A 19057-nucleotide genomic window follows, 5' to 3' on the forward strand; every position below is an offset into this window, starting at 1 on the left:
GCAGACCCCACCCCTCTCCGCCCAGACCCCACCCCCTCATTAGGCCAGGCCCCACCCCTGCCAAGGCCCCGCCCCCTGAAGCACAGGCGCCCCCTCCACCCCCCGCCCCGCCGCTTCTCTGTTTCCCGGGCCGGCGCGCGAGGCTCCCGTCACTTGAACGCGCGGCGGCGGCGGCGGAGGCGGCGGTGGCGGCGGGAAGATGGCGGAGTCCGGTGGCGGCGGTGGCGCTGGTGGCGGTGGCTTCGGCGCGGGCCCGGGCCCCGAGCGTCCGAGCAAGTGAGACCGTCCGCAGGGTGGGCCGGCACCTGCCCCGGGGCCAGGGTGACGTGCGGGGAGTCCTGGGGGTCGTGAGGGGCTGAGGAGCCACCTGGGCAGGTTCGAGGGTCTTTACGGGGGATTGTGGGCTTTAGGGGGTCATGGAGTACTGGGCGGACCGAGGGCTGTTGAGGGGCAGCTGAAGGCGGGCTGGGGCCCCAGGACCTCGAGGTATCTGCATGAGGCCCTTGGGGTCTGAGGGGGCATTGAGGAGCATGGAAGTCCGAAGGGAAACCCATGGAATCCTGACTGATGGGGCCATGGGGGAATTGGGGATGCCAAGGGGTCTGGGAGGCAGAGAGGGCCTGAGGAGGGACCATGGGCAGTCTTGAGCTTGTTGAGACTGTCTTGGGGACACTTAAGGAGGGGACTGAGGCCCAAGGCTTCCTGGAGGGTGCTGTAGGACCCTGCCTTGAAGTGTGTAAAGATGGCCCTGTGGACATGCTGAAGGGTCCTGGAAGGGGTGAGAACTGTGGAAGGCTGGAGGTAGGGGGCTCAAGTGAATTTGAGGGCCTGAAAGAGGCCTAAAGGGCCTAGGAAAACCTGAAAGGGGAGGCTGTGGTTGCCCCCCCGGGGGTCCCGGTGAGTCCTTATGGGCAGGGAAGGGTCTGGAGTTCTCAGGGGTCCTAAGTGGCTAGGGTGGGTTTTGGGGAGCCTGAGGATGATGAGAGGACCCTGAAAGTCTAAGGAGGGTCCATCCTTGGTGCTCCTGTCTCCCATCCCCATGGGGTTCAGATCCTCCCCCAGGCTAAAGGACTTGAAGCAAGGTCTTGCCCACAGACCAAGGGGGCAGAATTCACCCCTTTTGGTCAAAGGGAGGCTCCCTTTTCCTTTGTCCAGGTCCTGAGATGGGTTGCTTGAACCCCAGAATTGGTGTAAAAATTGAAGGTGTTGATATGCATTGTTTTGGATTCTCAGAGGGGAGGAACACCTGCCTTAGGTAGCACAACCTCCCTATTCTCACAGGGCCAGCGAGGCCCCGATCCTCCCATCCTGGCCTCCCAGGGAAGCCTGCCACCCTTGTTTGGCCAAGGAGGAAATCTGGGCTCTTCCTCGATGGTGAGCTTACGGGAGCAAATAATTCCAGTGTGCTAAGTGATAAAGTCGTTCACTATTTGTGTGCCGTGTGGAGGCAGTCCTCATTGTGGAGACTTGGGCTGGTGCCGACCTGAAAGACCTGATGGCTCGAGGCATGAGTTGGGCTTTAGAGCCCTGCAATGGGGAGTGAGGAGAGATCAGAAGATTTTAAGACATTCAGGGGCTAGAGTTGGCAGGGCTTGTTGACCAGGCATGAGGTGACACATAAGGAACAGATAAAAGGGGACAGCTAACCCCAGCTCCCTGCCTTGAGGATGGGATAGTCTGGGGGCAACAGCAAGGTGTAGCTAACTACATACCATATAAGTCACTCATTGTAGCTGAGCAGTTGATTGAGTTTTAATTAATTTATAGTGTTATGTACGCTTTAAAACAATCCAGTTTTTTGAGAAGGCTTCCATCACCCCAAAGAGTTCCCTCAAGCCCCTTGCAGTCAACCACACTCCCACCCCCAGCCTCAAACACACCCTGATCTGCTTTTGCTCTCTGGTTTTGCCTTTTTAGAAATTTTATATGAATGGAATCCTACAATGTGTGGCTTCTTATGTCTGGCTTCTTTCCCTTAGCTGAATGTTTTTGGAAATTCGTCTGTGTTGTCACAAGTATCAGAAGCGTGTTCTTTTTCATTGCTGCAGAGTATTCCATTGTATGGATGACAGTTTGCTTACTCATCTACTGGTTGATGGACATTTGGGTTTCCGTTTTGACAATTACAAATAAAGTCCCTGTGAACATCCAGGTATGCGTTTTTGTGTGGATATATACTTTCATTCTCTTGGGTAAATACCCAGGAGGGTCCTATGGTAGATGTAGGTTTTAACATTTTAAGAAACTGCCAAGCTGTTTTCCATAGTGACTGTACTATTTGCATTTCCACCAGGAAATGTACAGGAGTTCCAGTTGCACCCTGTTCTTGTCTACACTTTAATTTTAGCCATTTTAAGTATATACTGGTATCTTATTTTGGTTTTAATTTGTATCTCCCTAATAAGTAATGACTTTGGACACTTTTTCATGGTCTCGTGATATTCATATCTTTGGTAAAGTGTCTTTTCAAATCTTTTGCCCATTTTCTAATTGAATTGTCTTTTTTTTTTTTTTTAAAGATTTTATTTATTTATTTGACAGAGAGAGAGACAGATGCGAGAGAGGGAACACAAGCAGGGGGAGTGGGAGAGGAAGAAGCAGGCTCACAGCGGAGGAGCCTGATGTGGGGCTATCCCATAACGCCGGGATCATGCCCTGAGCCGAAGGCAGACGCTTAACCGCTGTGCCACCCAGGCGCCCCGAGTTGTCTTCTTATTGTTGACTTTTAAGGATTCTTTATGTATTCTGGCCACAAGTCCTTTATTAGATATATGATTTGCAAACGTTTTCTCCCAGTCTGTGGCTCATCTACCTTTCTTTCTTTCTTTCTTTCTTTCTTTCTTTCTTTCTTTCTTTCTTTCTTTTCTTTCTTTCATTCATTCATTCATTTTCTTAATGAAATCTTTCACAGGGCAAAATTTTGTCATTTTGTTGAAGGCCACTTTATCAGTGTTCTTCTCTTATGGTTTACACTTTTAGTGTCATATCTAAGAAATCTTTTCTTTTTTGAAATTTTATTTTAAGCAGGGTCCATGCCCAGCATGGAGCCCAACATGGGGCTTGAACTCATGACCCTGAGATCAAGACCTGAGCTGAGATCAAGAGTTGGATGCTTAACTGACTGAGCCACCCAGGCACTCCCCCCCCCTTTTTTTTTAAGATTTTATTTATGTATTTGAGAGGGAGAGCACGCACAAGCAGTGGGAAGAGCAGAGGGAGAGGGAGAGGCAGAGGCAGACTCCCTGCTGAGCAGGAAGCCCAACACAGGGCTTGATCCCAGGAGCCCGGAATCATGACTTGAGCCTCAGGCAGATGCTTATTTAACCGACTGAGCCATTCAGTCGCCCCAGAGGCACTTTTTAAAAAGACATTTCCCCCACTTCTGAGATTCCCATTTGTCCCCTTCCAACCATCCTAGTGAAAAATTACCGTTGTCTGATAGGGGAGGGGCTCTTATCCCTGTGGTGCTCGAATGGGGAGAAGGGCAAGAATCCCTTAAATGGTGAGATGGAGCATGTGGGAAGAGGATCAGGTTTTGATGGAGATTGTGGCACACAATATTTTGCCAAGGATCCCTTGAGATCTAGAGGCCCTTGTAACGTTCATTTATTCCTTCCTTCATTTATTCCAAAGGGGCCAGCAAGGCCTGGTGTATCACTTGCCCGTGCCTCATTCCTCTTCATCCTTCCACACTCCCAGGTCATGGCCTCTCAGAGCCATCTGCCTGACCACCGAACTCGGCCCCCAGAATGCTTTTTCTGGTCACCTTGGATTGTTTGGTAAAATTTATATAGCATAAAACTCACCCACTAAAAGTGAACAATTCGCTGACATTTAGTATGTTCACGACGTTAAGCAACTATCCCATCTGTCTAGTTCCAGAACATTTCCACCACTCCAAAAGAAAATTCTGTACCTATTGGCAATCACTCCCTATTCCTCCTACCCCAGCCTCCTACAAGTGTTCATCTAATTTCCATCTCTATAAATTTACCTGTTTCATAAATGGAATCATACAATATGTGACCTTTTGTGTCTGGCTTCTTTCACTCTGTATAATGTCTTGAGGGTTCTTCCACATTGGAGTGTGTATCAGTACTTCATTCCTTTTTATGACTGTATAATATATCACTGTGTGATATACCACATTTTGTTTATCCATTTGACCAACAGATGGACATTTAGGTTGGTTCCACCTTTTGGCTATTTGGACTGTGCTGCTGTGAACACGCATGAGTTCAAGTTTTTGTCAGAACACTTGTATTCAGTTCCTTGGGCTGTATACCAGGAGTGGAGTTGCTGGGTCATATGGCTGTTGCGTGTCCGTGATCACGCTATCTCAACCTGGCACTCCTTGGTGTGTTTATTAATGGAAATGCCTTGAGGGTGGAGAGCGTCTGCCTCATGCTGTCTTGTATCCTGGAGCAAGGGCTGCACAGAGGAAGTAAGTGTTCAAGAAATATGGCCGGGGGTGGGGAGGGAGAGAGAAAGGGATGGATGAAAGGGGTGTGGAAAATCTCTCTAGGGCTTGCAGTCTGGCGGGTAGGAAGTCCCTTCCATGGGATCAGGTCAGTCCTTCGTCTTTTCAGGGAGACTTGTGGGGTTACCGAGGGCTGGGGGGAGGCTGGCCTTGTCTGGCCAATCTGCCAGGAGGCGCCTGCATCTGCCTTTTTGTCCCATGAAGGGTTTTGTCATTTGGCCAGGGATGGGGGCGGTTCCTGTCTTCCCCTTGGCCTTTCCAACGGTCCCACAACTCAAGAAACTGTCCTCAGGAGGGACTGAGCTCCTCCACCCCCCACCGCCCCCAGCGTTATATAACTTGTTTGTTCCAACTTCACTTTTCTGCAACCAAGGGGGAAAAAAGAAAGAGAAAAGCTTATTCTCCTTCCTTCCCATCTCGAGGGATCAACAAAAAACTCGTTGCCTAGTAGAGATGGTCGTTAATAACCAAGCCGAACCTCTGGGATGGTTGGAGCGTGGCTGTCTCAGCCGAGGGCTTGCAGAGGGGAGGTGGGGTCCTAGCTGCAGGCTCACTCACACAAAAGACACTTGTTCTCTAGTGGGCCCCTCCCAGCTCCACCTCAGGCCCTCCCCCAGGGTCCAGGCTCAGGAGGGAGAGGAGGTTTGCGGCCACTTGGGGTGTTGAGTAGGGGGGAAGTGGAGGAATTCTCCTGGGAGTTGCACTTCCCCAGCTAAAATTCCATCCCTGTGAGGTACCCGGCCAGCTGAGTTCTGGAGGGACCTTCTTGCCACAGAGGCTCTTACGATGTTGGGTCGTTGGCATCCTCACTCCTCAGCCCATCTTCCCCAAAGGTGTCTGGATGGGGCCCAGTCTTGCTGACTCACGCTGCTCCTGGGGGCTGAGGCTAGGGTATTGGGAGAGGGACATGCCGGCCACAGGTGTTTTCATGTGAAGTTACGGCCCAGACACAGTGTGAGCGGGTTTGGCACAGTTCAGCGAGGCATCGGTCTGCTTCTGGCTTGGTGACCTTTGCTTGTTTAAACTTTCTTAACAAGCCCTCTCTGGCAGTGTCCTAGATTGTCGCCACTCAGCCCTGAGGCCCTGGAAGAGTCCAGCCCCCCAACCCTTGGGTGAAAGACTGGGGGACCTTTTGGTCTTCTGAGAAGGTTCTTGTTCCTTTGGCTTTGTCCTCTTTTCAGCCAGGAGGGAGAGGTAGGGGTTTGACCCTTCAGAGATGGGGCCTCAAATCCTCCTCTTGAGAATTCTGGGAGATTTGGTTGTAGCAGGTGCTTCATCAGACCCACCTGTGTCTGTGGCCCCTGCTCTGGCGAGCAGGGCCGCCCCGCATACTCACTGTGCGACCTTGGGCATGTCTGCGACCCTCTGCGCCTTAGACTGCTCATCTGGGAAGTGGGACCACAGGCCCACTGGGCAGGGTAGCTGGGATGCAGCAAGCTGGGGCCAGGGTATGCTCAGAGGGTGCCCGGCGCATTGCCTGTGCATCTAAATGTTAATGCAGAAGTGGCGATGTTACCCTGCAGTCCTGTCGCTGCCCACATTCTGTCCACCGCGCCCACATGGGGCCTGACAGGACTGCAGACTGTTGTTGGCAGGGCTTGCCCGCGAGTCAGTGTGGCAGGTGGGGAAAAGAGAAAGTTGGTGTGTTAGTCCATTCTGGCTGCTGAATACCAAAGACTGGGTGGCTTATAAATAACAGAAACATATTTCTCAAAGTTCTGGAGGCTAGGAATTCCAAGATTGAGGCACTGGCAGGTTTGGTGTCTAGTGAAGCCACTTTCTGGTTCAGAGATGGCTGTTTTCTTAGTATGTTCTCACGTGGTAGAAGGGACAAGGGGGCACTCTGTGATCCCCTCCTTTTAAAAAAGATTTAATTTAATTTTTTTTTTTAAAGTAATCTCTACACCCAGTGTGGGGCTCAAGCTTACAAGCCCGAGATCAAGAGTCACATGCCCTACCAACTGAGCCAGCCAGGCACTCTGGAGTCCCTATTATAAGGACACTGATCCCATTCATGGCTCCACCCTCATGATCCAGTCACCTCCGAAAGCAACCCCCTCGGCCATCTTAATACCGTCATATTGGGGGTTCAATTTTAACATGTAAATTTCAGGGGGGACACAAACATGCAGTTGGCCGAGCAGTTGGGAGGATGGTGGCAGTGTTACTCGGTGGTCATGAGAGGGTCAGTGGCAGGGGCAGTAGAAGAATGGAACATTCCAAGTCCAGGCTGCTTCTGCAACACGGAGAGGACAGATGGCTCTGTGTGGGCCTGGCGCCAGGCAACAGGGCAGAGCACAACTCTGTGGGTCTCTGCAGGGTATTGGGGTTGGGGCAGCTGAGTCTGAGGCAAGCTGGAGGGAGCACTGGGCTGGAGGTGCTAGAAGGCCGGGCCAGGAAACAGCTTCTTCTCAGGGAGCGAGGTGCCCCTTTCCTCACCTCCCCAGCAGGGTCCTGCGAGCTCATGATGTGAGATTGCTCTGAAAGCTGCTCGCTTCGCCCCAAATTGTGGAGCATTTGTCTCACGGCTGGACCGCTTCCACCTGGTAGCTGCGACTCCCCTGGGGGATGGCCTTCTTGTCGTCGGCCATAGGGGTAGAAAGGTTTTATTAGCCTCTGCTATCATAGTGCCATCTCCAGGGAGCCCATGCCGTGTGTCATCCCGCTTTTCTTCACGCCAGTTATTTTTTATTGCCAATCCTCACGGGAGAGCTTAGCGAGACCAGGTCGGAGGTTTGTGCTCGCGTGTCTCCCCCCACCCCCCCGCCAGACACTTTAAAAGTGGGACTTTCTCTGCATTCCTGCCCTTTGGTCTTAGGGTATGTTGCAGACTTGGGTTGAAGGCCCTGGAGAAGGATGGGAGGAGTAAGGGGATGGGGAGGAAAGGCCCGGATAGAAACAATTCATCAACAGAGGTGACTTCTGGCATCCCTGGCTCCTTTCTCTTGTCGACAGGACTTGTTTGACACCTTTCTCTTCCTCTGGTGATCGTCACATGGTTCCTGTGTGTCTGCTGCTATGCTGGGTGCTGGGCATGTGGGCCCCCAGGACTGTCAGGCCTTGCCCACGTGGGACATGTCAGCAGGGTTAGCAAGACAGTTGTGCAATCATTTCTCCATGCTTGCCATAAATGATCCTGAGGCCAAGTGGGAGGTTCCTGCCTTTTCTGGAGGGTTCTGAGAGCCTCCTCATGAATGAGGTTGAGCTAAGTGAGGGTTAGTGTCATCAGCTTGGGGGAAGGGGGTCATGGGAAGTAGACTGTTTTCTGGGTATAAGCAAGTGGCATTGGTAGGTGCTGAAGGAGGAGCAGCCTGGCTTTTCAGGGGTCGTGAGGACAGAGAGGAGCTGGAGGGGGTGGGAGGGAGGAGGCTGGGAGACTGGGGGGTGGTGCAAAGTTTGAGTGGGCGGGGGGCCTGGGTCAGATCTGTGTTTGGGAAGGATCCCTCTTTTGAGGGACAAGGGGCCTGGACCTAGGTGGGAGCTGTAGAGGTGGTGAGGTAGGCATGGGTTTGGGGAAGATTTGAGACAGAACTCGTGCTGTGTGCTGATCACTGGTGGAGGCCAGGCACAGGGTTAGTGGCTCTCAGGTTTCCTCCAGGGACTGAGAAGTGAGTATTGGGGAAAGACTCATCAGGCAGGCGGGCAGGCAGGAGGTAGGACGAGGCCCCACTTGCCTGCGGCTGTGCTGCCTGTAGCGTCCAATGGAGATGGGAGGCAGAGGTGGACTTCCGGCCTGGAGGGCTTGAGGGCTTGTCTCTGCTCTGGAAAGCCCTTGTGCCTCTCCTTGCTCAAGGGCCTCAGGTCTTCCAGAGAGCAGCTCCTGGTCCTAGGAATGTCCCTTCTCCTGAGAAGAGGCTTTGGCCTAACCTTAGCCACCCTGGGAGGTCTCCCCAGTTTCAGTTCTGCCCCCCTCCCTGCTCTGAGCTTCGCCTTGAGAGCACTCACCACACTACTGTCTCCTCCCGTTGTCTGTTGGCACATTACTTTGGTTCCACCTTTGAGCCACATCCCTGTCTGGCCTCTTCTTCCATCTCTTCCTCATCCCTGCTCTGAGCCACCATTGGCTCTTGCCCTCCCAGCTGCTGCCCCACACTCTAGCCAGTGGGTCCCTCCTGAGATAAGCATCAGACCAGGTAGCTCTGCCCGCCACCTGGGGCAGGTTCTTCACTCTCAGAACAAATTTTACTTCTCCGTGTGACCCCCACCCCCACCCTCATAGTGAGGCCCTGCCCACCCACTGGGCCCTCTGCTTCCGCAGCCCTACTGGTCTCCCAACAGCACTCCTGAGTGTCCTGTCCCAGTGCTTTGTACAGCTCCAGGGTCGCCTCCTTGGGGCCTGGTGGCTCTGTCCACCCGCCTCTTTGCATCCTCTGCCCTGTGCTCATGGTACATTCTGTTTGCTTAAAGACCGTGTCCCCTAGAATGTATGCTCCCCAGGGCAGAGCTTCCCCATGCTGGCTCTGATTTGCTCCAGCAAATAACCCACACAGAGTCTGTGACAGGATTTTGAGGGGACCTGGCCTGACCTAGAGGCTTCTGAAGCAGCCTTCTGCATGCTGAGGATCCCCCTTTTCCTCACTGTGTTTAGTGGCATGGTCTGAGTAGAGAAACAGAAGCAGGCACAATGTCCGTGAATCAGCCCATTAGAGAGAAGCCAGTGAGCAGTGCCCTGTTTGCGTGTGCTTCGTCTGGGTAAGGAACAGGATCTCAGCCTGTGTGCTGAGGACGGGAAACGGCCAGCCGCTCTCCCTGTCCAGCTGTCTGCAGTGGGAAGTGGGGGCCAGGGCTGCGGGGTCCCCACTGCCGGCAGACCCGCCTTCCTCCTGTGGTAGCCACTCCGCAGCTGTGCAGACGAGCTCTTAACACTTGTTAACCCCGAGTCTCCAGCCTCTTCCTCCTGCCTCCTCCCCTTTCCCGGTTCCCTCCGGAGAGGGCTGCTCAGGATTCACAGAACCCGTCCCCCTCGGCTAGGAGAGCGCTTCCCTAGCATTCCTCCTCTGCAGCGCGGGAGCGGGTGTTGGTGCGCTGCCAGCGCGGTTTCAGACCCCTGGCCGACCGGCCCAGTGGCTGATTCCTTCGCACACACCGCCTCACCGAACGCTGAAAATATTGTGATCGAGGAGGAAGTAACCGGCACCTTTGGGGAATCGCAGACCTTTCCTGTGAGGGAAGCAGCTTCCGGAATTGAACAGCTCAGCCTAGAGGAAATCTTGAGGGGCGGACCTTTGGGCTTTTAAAAGCCTCGAGGGGGGTCACCCGAGATCGAGGCCCGAAGATGTTTTCTGACGCCACAACTGCAAAATTCCACAGGGGTCAAAGACGGATTGGGCGGGAGTGGGCTGGGCTGCATATCCGGAGAGCTCTCCTCTCAATGGGATGTGAGAATTTGAAGCAGCCTGCTGAAGGAAGCGGGAGCAGAGAGACCCGATCACCAGAATCCACCAAGAGACCGGAGCTGCCAGTAGGGCAGTCTCCCAAGGTGGGGTTGAGGGGGTGGCACTGTGTCCCAGAGGTGGCAGGCCTGTAAAGGAGTCCCCCTGAGGATCCCCGAGGCAGCCTCCATGTAGAAAACTGACAGGACTGTGCGTGAAAGTTGTTAACTGTGTGCTTGCCTTGGTGAAATCTGGTGGGTTCCAGGAGGGTGTCTCTTGCTCTCTCTTCTCCCCTTCTCTGTCATGCAAGGGGGTGAGGCAGGGCAGTTGGGAGCACACAAATGTTTACGCTCCACGTGAGTCACTTACGGAAGCAAGGGGTGGTGTTTTTCTTGCTGAGGCTGATGGCATCGCCCAGCCCCGCAGCTCCAGCCTTAGGCTTGCTTCCAGCATTTTAGCATTTAGAGCTTCGTGGTGGGGGACACGGGGAGCTTGCTGACCTTTCGTGGGGAGTCGGCTGTCTTGTCATAGGCAGGCAGGACTCAGGCTGAGTATGGCCACTACCCACTTGCTACAGATCACCCAGCTTGGACTTCCTCAACCCTCCCCCCCGCTGCCCCCCGCCCCAATCCCTCGGGTAGAAAGCCTGTGCAGCGCAGGGAGAGGTGGCAGCTGGAGAAGTGGTAACTCCATGGTGTTTTTTTTTCAAAGGCTGATCTGGAATGTGGTGGACAGGAGCCCTGGATCAGAGGCTTCTGAGATTGAAGGCCCCCTTTGGTTATGAGTGCCAGAAACTCAATTCTCTGCCTTCAGTTAGAAAATAAAAGTTCATTGTTCACATTAAAAAAAAAAGGTTTAGGGACAGTTCTAGGTTTAGGTACATCGAGATAGATTCAGGGCTCAGATGATTCCCTTGGATTCTGTGACTCCTTTCTCTCAGCTCTGCCTTTCCTCCTGGCTGGGAAAGGTGACCCCACCTTGCCCCGCACCATCTTAGCAACCCCAGGGGGAATGTGAATCTCCATTCTGGTTACTCCAGCAAAAGTCCCAGGGAATGCTCTGATTGGATCACATGGGTCACACCCCCATCCTGTGGCCCGGGATCTGGGAGGCTCTAATTAGTCACGAGTCTCCCTTTTCAGCCCAGAGATGGGTCTCCTGATTCCTACTATTGGTGAATAAGAGGTTCCCTAAGAAAGCAGGAGGTCCTTACCAGAAGAGGGGAGGGATATTGGCACCCCCTAAAATGGAGGTATTCATGACAGGCCCCTTCTGATGCCTGAATTTGTGCTGCTGTTGGAAGGGCCAGGCTGAGCCATCTCCATATCTGCCTCTGCCAGTGTCTGGCCTAGCACCGCTGGTCATGAGCATGTGCCGTTTGGCAGAACGGTCTCCTTTGGGGCCTCAGCACCTGTCCTGCTGGGTGAGGTAGCTGGGCTGGACACTGAGATGCTGGAATTTGGCAGTTCTAGAATCTCACTGGGTTTTCGAGCAAGTGGTGCTTTGGGCCACGTAGTCATGCACCTACTTGCCTGACCTGTAGAGTGAAGGGGTTTTGCTTATTCACATGGCTCCATCTCCAAGCCCAGTGCAGGGGAGGTGATGTGGGGGGACGGGCTCTGACTGGGATCAGCCTTGTGTCAGCGGGTGGGAACAAAATAGGCATGGCCTCAGCCTGAGATTTGTGTACTAGTCTGCCTCTGCTGCCCCTCACGTGGAGGCCCTGGCTGGGCTTTGAGGGGAAAAGGAGGCTGTGGAGAACACTGGCTGGGTCATGAGGGCAAGCATGGCCATAGAGGAGACCTTCTCCTTTCAGAATGTTCGGAGGGTAACATGCAAAGGTGCATGGAAGTGCTGGTGTGGACTTGGAAGTGTGACATAAGAGGAAGGTTAGGTATGGGGCGCCTGGGTGACACAGCGGTTAAGCGTCTGCCTTCGGCTCAGGGCGTGATCCTGGCGTTATGGGATCGAGCCCCACGTCAGGCTCCTCTGCTATGAGCCTGCTTCTTCCTCTCCCACTCCCCCTGTTTGTGTTCCCTCTCTCGCTGGCTGTCTCTATCTCTGTCACATAAATAAATAAAACCTTAAAAAAAAAAAAAAGAGGAAGGTTAGGTGGGGGCAGGAGGAGTCAGCCCTTCACCACGGGGAGCAATATGAGCAAAGGGTGGAGGGCAGACATTCTAGAAAAAATCCTGCTCAGTGCATCCTGGATTGAGCCCAATCAAAGAATAACATACCCAGTCCCAGAACTTGGACCAGGAGGTTGCGTGGAGGGGATGAAGAGAGCAGATGTATGTAGTAGATATCTGCAGCAAGTAGAGGTAGGAGTCAGGCTCCAGCCAGCCAGTGCTGCCACCTGGTAACCATCCACCAGCCACCCCACTGATCCATCTACCCACCTATCCGTCTATCCGTCCATCCATCCATCCATCCATCCATCCATCCACTCATCTACCCACTCAGCCATCCAGCCATCCAGTCAATGAGCAAGACTGAGCTCTGAACACATGGTGCCCGGTGCTGGAACACAGTGGGAGACAGAACCTGCCCTGCCCTCCCGGGTGAGGCTCCTGTTGCAGCCTCAGAGAGATAGGCTGGAAACGGATGGTGTACCAGATGGAGCAGTGATCAGGGAAGACAAATAGAGCCGGGCTGGGGTCAGAGAGTCATAGGGGCCTGGGTGCGGCTCTCCCAGTGTGACCCGGCAGAGTGGGATTACGTCCCTCATAGTGGCTGAAGGATTAGTGGGATAGTCCACACCCTTGCCCTGCCAGCTCTGAGGAGCCATATCCTTCCTGCTGGCCAGCTCTATGTTCACTCACGGTTCAGCGTCCTTGGAGAGTGGTCTCAGCCCAGCTTTGGTCTCCCCATCTGTAACATGGAGGTGATATGGGGCCTACCTATCTGAGGCTACAGGGAGGCCAGCACCAGCCAGGGCCTTGGGTGGGTGCCTGAACCTCTCTGTGCTTCAGTGTCCCCGTCTGTAAGATGATGATAATAGTGGTATCTTCCTTTCCATATTGCTCACGGGGAGGTGAGCTGGGAGCCATGTTTGTACGCACCCTGGCCCACAGCCCTGCATGGAGTGGGTGCTCGTGCTGCAGGGCAGGGAGGCGCGGAGGTACTGTGAAGGCAGAGAGCTTGCTGCTGGTGAGGGAAGTAGGGTCCCGGTGTCCACTTTTCTTTCTAGGCTTGAGAAGTGGCCAGAGTGGGGCAGATTTGGGATTGGAGGAGTGCTGCCACAGGGTCTTCTGTCCATTCCTGGTAGTGGCCAGGTCCCCATGTGTCCTAGGCTTAGTCAGAGGCTGGGGTGATGGCACAGGGCCCAGGCAGGAGGTCACAGCCCAGCTTGAGGGACACTGGGCTGACAGTGGCCAATGAAGAATGAGGCTGTGGAGGGCCATGGGGGGCTGAGGCAGGAGAGTGATGGGCTTCGATGTTGGTGACTTACCCAGGTGGGAGGGTGGGCAGTGTCTGCAGAGTTCTGGCTGTGACCCAGTGAATATTTGGGGAATGCAGGGATCCATGTGGTTTGTCCCTGTCATAGAAGAGCAGGATGACCGAGCTGACAGGGCCTGCCTGGAGTGGAGCCGGCACCTAGCGGGGCCGCCCCAGGCCAGGCTCTGTGGACACAATCTTGGGTGGGCTTCTGGGTGGGCTCGTCGGGGTCTCATTGTGAAGCTTGTGCTATGTGGGGGCAGACCCCAGCCACTACTCTCAACTCTGAGGAATTTACTTCTTGGGAAGCCTGGGTGGCTTAGTTGGCTAAGCATCTGACTCTTGCTTTCAGCTCAGGTCTTCATCTCAGGGTCATGAGTTCAAGTCCCGCGAAGCTTTACTTCTCTCACCATGCTGGATCCTGGGTCCTTGGTCCTTGGGAGGATTGGGATGGTTCTTTCAAGGTGAATGTGGGTTCCAGAACCTCTGGCTGCCTGTCTCAATGACCTCTCCACCCTCAGCCTCCCTGGCTGTCACATGGGGGCTCTCAGGAGTTGCCAGCCCCAGATGCCTGCAGGTGGCATGGTTACTTCCTGCTGGGAACTCCCTGACACCCCCTCTCTTCTATCACTGTGTCACTGCCTGGTGAGCCCAGACAGGCAGGAGCCAAGGACATACACGTAGGGAGATGGCTGTGATGGTGATGCCATGAAGAAGGTGGAGTGAGCAAGTGTGGCCTGGGGCTCCTTTGCAGGACTCTGGGAGGGCATCTCTACAGGCGACATGTTTCCAGGATGGACTCAGAGTGGGCTCTGGCCCTGCCCCCGCCTCCGGCTCTGGGAGGCAGGTTGGGTGGGAGGGGGCGGATGAGACTCTGCCCCTGTCCATTGGCGTGGTGCACTTGCCGTCCTGGCACAGGTCCACTCATGGGTGCACAGGTATGCTTTGGCTCTGGGCATCCTGTCTTAAATTATCGAAGAAGATGTGGGAAAAAAACAGCATGATGACCGGGAGCGAGGAATAAACAACCACTGATGGCATAGGGAGGGCCCAGGCTCGGTGAGGGACATGGGATCTAGGGGCCCTGGCTGGATTTCTTCTCTCCCTTTCTAGGTCTTTGGCTCCTTCCCTCTGGGTGTCTGTCTTCCTTTGTCTGGGTCTCAGTCCCTCGCTCTCTGAGTCTTTGTTCCCCCTGGATCTCTGTTAGTGCTTTGGTGTCCTGGCTTGCTGGGACACTGCAGTGAGGACCTTCATCTGCTCCTGGGCTCCACGCTTGTCCACCCAGAAGCCCTGGTCTTTTGCCTGCTCCCTTGGGAGCCCAGGGATCAAGCCCTTATCAGGAGGGATAGCCCCAGGAATGGGCCTGTTGCTGCCTGAGGGGTGAGGAGGGCGGGCCGGCCTTTGGCAAGCAGTCCCAAGAGAAAGCACACTGACGTGAGCGTGGGGGCTGCTGGCCAGCCTGAGCATTTGAGGGCCTGTGCAAGGTGCCAGAACATGGTGACTCTATCCTTTGGGCTGGGAGCACAGTACCCGGAGCTGTGAAATATTGTGGTAACCATGGCAACAGTAGCTGGGGTGTCTGCCTTTGTGGGGCATATGGGACTCTGGCTCAGATGCACTTTTACCCACGGAGCTGCGTGCCTAGGAGCCAGCGCTTTGGCCTTGGCAGTCAGCAGGTTGCGGTAGAGCAAGAAGTAGACGCCAGTGGTAGAGCTGCTTGTGACTGCAGGGGCTGTGCTGGGCCTCAGTTTCCCTGTCTTGGAGGGGGATTCATGAGGTTGCATGGGAAGAACCACACCTGGCGTGTGCTCAGTCAGTGGGCCTGCTTTGTTAAGAGTCAGAGGTGGATGGGAGGGAGAAGGCAGAGAAGTTTCCAGTATGGCTGGAGGACAGGGGGTAGGGGGAGTGTGTTGTGTGAAATAGGGCAGAGAGGTGGACCAGCTGGCCACCAGAGCTTCTCCGTCTCCCACCCGGCCTCTGGGTTCTGTCTCCTTCTCTGGGTCTCTATCCCCCTTTCTCTGGGTCTTTGTGTACTCACCACCACCACCCGCCCCCCGTCCGGTCTCCCTCCCCACTTCTTTCTGGGTCTCTGTCCCCTCGCCGGGTCTCTGTCCGCTCTCTCTCCAGTGAAGTGCAGCATCTTCCCTGCTCATTCACCCGGGACCCTCGGGCGGAGTGGCCTGGAGCTCCCTGGTACGACATCGGCTGGGGTGTGAGCCAACCAGCTGTGCTGCGCTGCTGTGCTCCGTGGAGCCACATGGACAATAAAACCAAAATTGGCTTTGAAAGTGGAAGTGCTCTCCGTTTTGAGGGGAAGTGAGGGAATTTGCATGTCAGAACAGCATGTTAAAGGGGCAATACCGGCAGACTCTGTTCTGGCCCGAGCTTTGGGCTCCATGTGGGGGTGGGAAAGGATTTTACAAAACCCCAAAGAAATGTTTCCATGAAATTCTTTCTTGTTCTTGCCTTTCCTTTTTTTTTTTTTTCGACATTCCAATGAAAAGAACTGTTCCGGGGCTTCAGATCTCTCCTGTAGGGTTGGGAAACCAACCATGGAGACCAGGGCCAGCAGCCAGATGAGAGCAGGAGTTGGGGAGCACCCACCCCACCAGGTGTCGCTTCCCGGGCAGCCCCCACCTCCACTGTGGGGCCCTGTCACTGGGGCATGGGGACCGCAGTTGGTGTGGTCCTACACTTCCTGTGGCCTCCCCCTCTTGGCCTTCTTCTCTTGGGCTGGGTCCCCCTAAAGCAGACCCTCAAACAAAGATTCTAGCCCATGGTGTATCTGGGGGTGACCTCATGAAGGACTGGTGTTGGGGGGAAGGAGCCCACATAGGGGGTGCCAGCCAGGAGCTGGAGACAATGAGGGCAAAGGGCTTGGCCAGCTGAGGACCTCCCGGGGATTGTGGACGTCTTGGCCACAGGTGGTCTGCCTGGGGGTGTTTACCCTACTCAGTCCGACTTTATGTTAGCCCTGGTGTAGGGGAAACTCCAAGGGATGCAGTGGCTGTGTCGCCACGTCCAGACCAGGCCTGGGCCCGGCCAGGGATGCCTAATGACAGCGGTAGGGGATGCAGTGTGGGAGTAGGGGGTCAGGACAGCCTTGAGCCCAAGCCAGGCCTGAGGGGGCACACGTAGCCCCTCAGAGGCCAGATCCAGGCCAAGGGTGCAGCTGGGGCGGCAGTAAGCGGCCTCCAGAGACGTCCTGACCCTGCTGCTGACGCATTGGCTCCGATGACTCAGTGCGGGTGACCGTGGCTCGGGTGGCCGTCTGGAGACTCGGACAGGCTCAGGGCTGCCGCCGCCGCCTTCCTGGGGGCCCGTGGCCCCGCCGTGCCGGCCGCCCCCTGTCTGGGCTGGCCTGAGTAATGGGTCCTTCCCTTAGTCATCGGTCCCAGGCCTCAGCCCTCCCTCCTCCTGCCCACCTCCGCCCAGCCAAGCCTGTCTGTCCTGGGGACTCTAGCCCCTGCTGGCTTCTTCCCTTCTTCTCTGAGCTCCCCAGAGCTGTGAGGTGTGTGTGTGGGGTATTGATGGGGGCTTCAGGGACAGCTGTGCCATCTGTGAGATGAGAGGGGAAAAATAGCCTCGTAGGGTACCGTGAGCCTTGCCAGGGGCACGAGGAGAAGGGCCTGGGGGAGGACGAGGTGTGTACAGAAAGGGGCTGTTTCCTCCCCACTCAGCGCATCTCAGGCCTCATACCCTATAAGCAGCTATGCAGTGGGCTTGGTCGGGGGCTCTGGGCGAGGGGTGTCCTAACTCCTGCATAGGAGCATTTTCATGCTTGGAGTGCGCACGGCCTCTGTGCTCAGCTGAAGGTCAGCCCTTTGTCAGAAGGTACAATAATTCTTTATACCCCTTTGGAAAGTATTTTTCTGGCTTCTCATCTTTGGCCCCCAGAAATGGTATTTGGTGAATATCCTTCTGCATCCATCATCTTGCACATGGAAGTATATCTCAGATAAATCCCAGAGTAGACTTGCTCGATCAAGGATGTGAAACTTTAGAATTTTGCTAGGTCTGTTGAACTGCCTTCCTGGGGATTGTTCCACTTCATACTCCCACTGGGAACTGAAGTGAGTGTCTACTGCCAGACAGCCAAAGCTTCTGTTCATATGAGGGGTGAAACCAGTCCCTTGCTGAGTGTACTTCTCTTACTATAAGCCATGCTGACTCTTAGGTCTCTCCAGCCAGCTGTGCTGCTTTTCCTATGAACCGTCAGCCCACATCCTTTGTGTACCTTCTGTGAGATTGCTGGTTTTGTATTGATTTTTTGGTGCTCTTTATATATGGAGGACCATAGTAGACATATGTCCAGGGACCAACCAGCTCTAGGATGAAGTTGCCCCTGGTGTGAAATCTTTCTTCTGGAGGAAGGAAGCATGCATGTGCATGCCAATCCCTGGAGCTTAGAGGAAGCACATGAAATCATCAATCAGTAACTTTTTTTTTTTTAAAGGTTTTTTTATTTATTTATTCGACAGAGACAGAGACAGCCAGCTAGAGAGGGAACTCAAGCAGGGGGAGTGGGAGAGGAAGAAGCAGGCTCACAGCGGAGGAGCCAATCAGAAACTTCTAAGAAGAAAATGAAGCCAGCTGAAGCAAAATGGCAAAGGCTGGGGTGGGGGAGGGGCACACATGTATAAAATCTGTGAGGCAAGGTGTCCACAGAGAGGCACCTGCTATGCGCCAGTGCTCTGTGGGTGGTTCCAAGCTTCAAGGTTCTAAGCACTTGGCTTCAGGGGCATGTGGGTGGCTTGTATGGGTTGTGGCAGGATGCGGCCCCTCACTGGGCCATGCCACCTCCTCAGCCCAAAGGGAAGCCGAGGGAAGTAGCTGCAGCCCCTCATTCACCAGGAGTTGTTGGGGACGAGGGGGAGCTTCATGGCAGCCCTATGACATCCATGCTTCTGCCTGCCCCATTTGACACCCAAGAAAGTGAAGACCCAGAGGACCAGGGTATGTGTTGAAGTCACAGAGCTGATGGATGGCAGAGCAGGGGTCAGAATCCTGCCCTCTACCTCTCACACCAGGAGCCCATGGGGCAAGGGGCCGTGGTGTGGCCCTGGCAGGCTTCCTGGAGGAGCGTTGTCTCACTCACTGAGCTGCATCTCCCCACCTTTGGGTCCTGGACCAACCTTGAGACACTCTGCTTAGGTCCAGGCTCTGAATGTGTGTAAGGGATCCTTGTGTTGAAGGTGGCATGTTGATGCTGTCTATGTGTCACCTTCTTACGCCCCATAGCCTCTACAGTGCGGAGTGGGGTCTGTGGAGAGTGGCACTGCCATCCCCAGGCTGCCCACACCTGCTGAGTCTGAGTCTGGGTCTTGACGTGGTCCCTGGTTATTCACACGGATGGTGGAATTTGAGATGCGCCTTTTCTCCACTCCCTGGCCCTGGGAGGGAGGGCCCGAGGGGTCATACCAGCTGTCCCTGCCCTCCAGGCCACTGTGCTCCACAGAGAGGTCGAGTGCCTGGCCCCAGGCAGGAGGGGCCTGTGGTGTGATGGAAGGTGGTTCCCTGTGCTGTCTGGGTGCAGGCCAGGCCCCAGGTGGGGCTGAGGGACAGGGTGGGCTTCTCAGGGCAGCCTTTTGTGGAAGCCAGGCCTTTGGGACCAACACCCAGGATGCAGCTAAGCCCTCTGCTCCAAGGGAGAGGCTGAGTGTCACTGTCTAACTGTGGAGGTGGCAGGGCTGGGGACACCCGAACTTTCTGGCCTCTGCACATTTCTGCTCCAGGCTCCTCTCCCCTCCCCAGCTGTGGGACACTC

The 19057-nt window shown here is 54.9% G+C and overlaps 1 protein-coding gene across 7 annotated transcripts in view; it reads left to right on the top strand.

Moving 5' to 3' along the window:
- Positions 1-106: 106 nt before the first annotated feature.
- Positions 107-19057, top strand: part of KLHL26 (kelch like family member 26) — a 28503-nt gene continuing 9552 nt past the window's right edge. Inside the window, exons 1-3 of one of the 7 annotated variants that reach the window (XM_034658095.1) lie at positions 146-276; positions 2049-2152; positions 4174-4444. Coding sequence is in view for 2 of the 7 variants with exons in the window: in XM_034658099.1 (XP_034513990.1) it covers positions 200-276 (77 nt within the window). In the remaining 5 variants the exon portion in view is untranslated. Of the gene's footprint in view, positions 376-1979; positions 2153-4173; positions 4445-19057 lie in introns of all 7 variants that reach the window. The other 6 variants (XM_034658094.1, XM_034658096.1, XM_034658099.1 and 3 more) reach the window with 6 other exon arrangements.

The sequence above is a fragment of the Ailuropoda melanoleuca genome, chromosome 4, assembly GCF_002007445.2.
Source record: "Ailuropoda melanoleuca isolate Jingjing chromosome 4, ASM200744v2, whole genome shotgun sequence".
In the NCBI taxonomy this organism is placed as follows: Eukaryota; Metazoa; Chordata; class Mammalia; order Carnivora; family Ursidae; genus Ailuropoda; species Ailuropoda melanoleuca.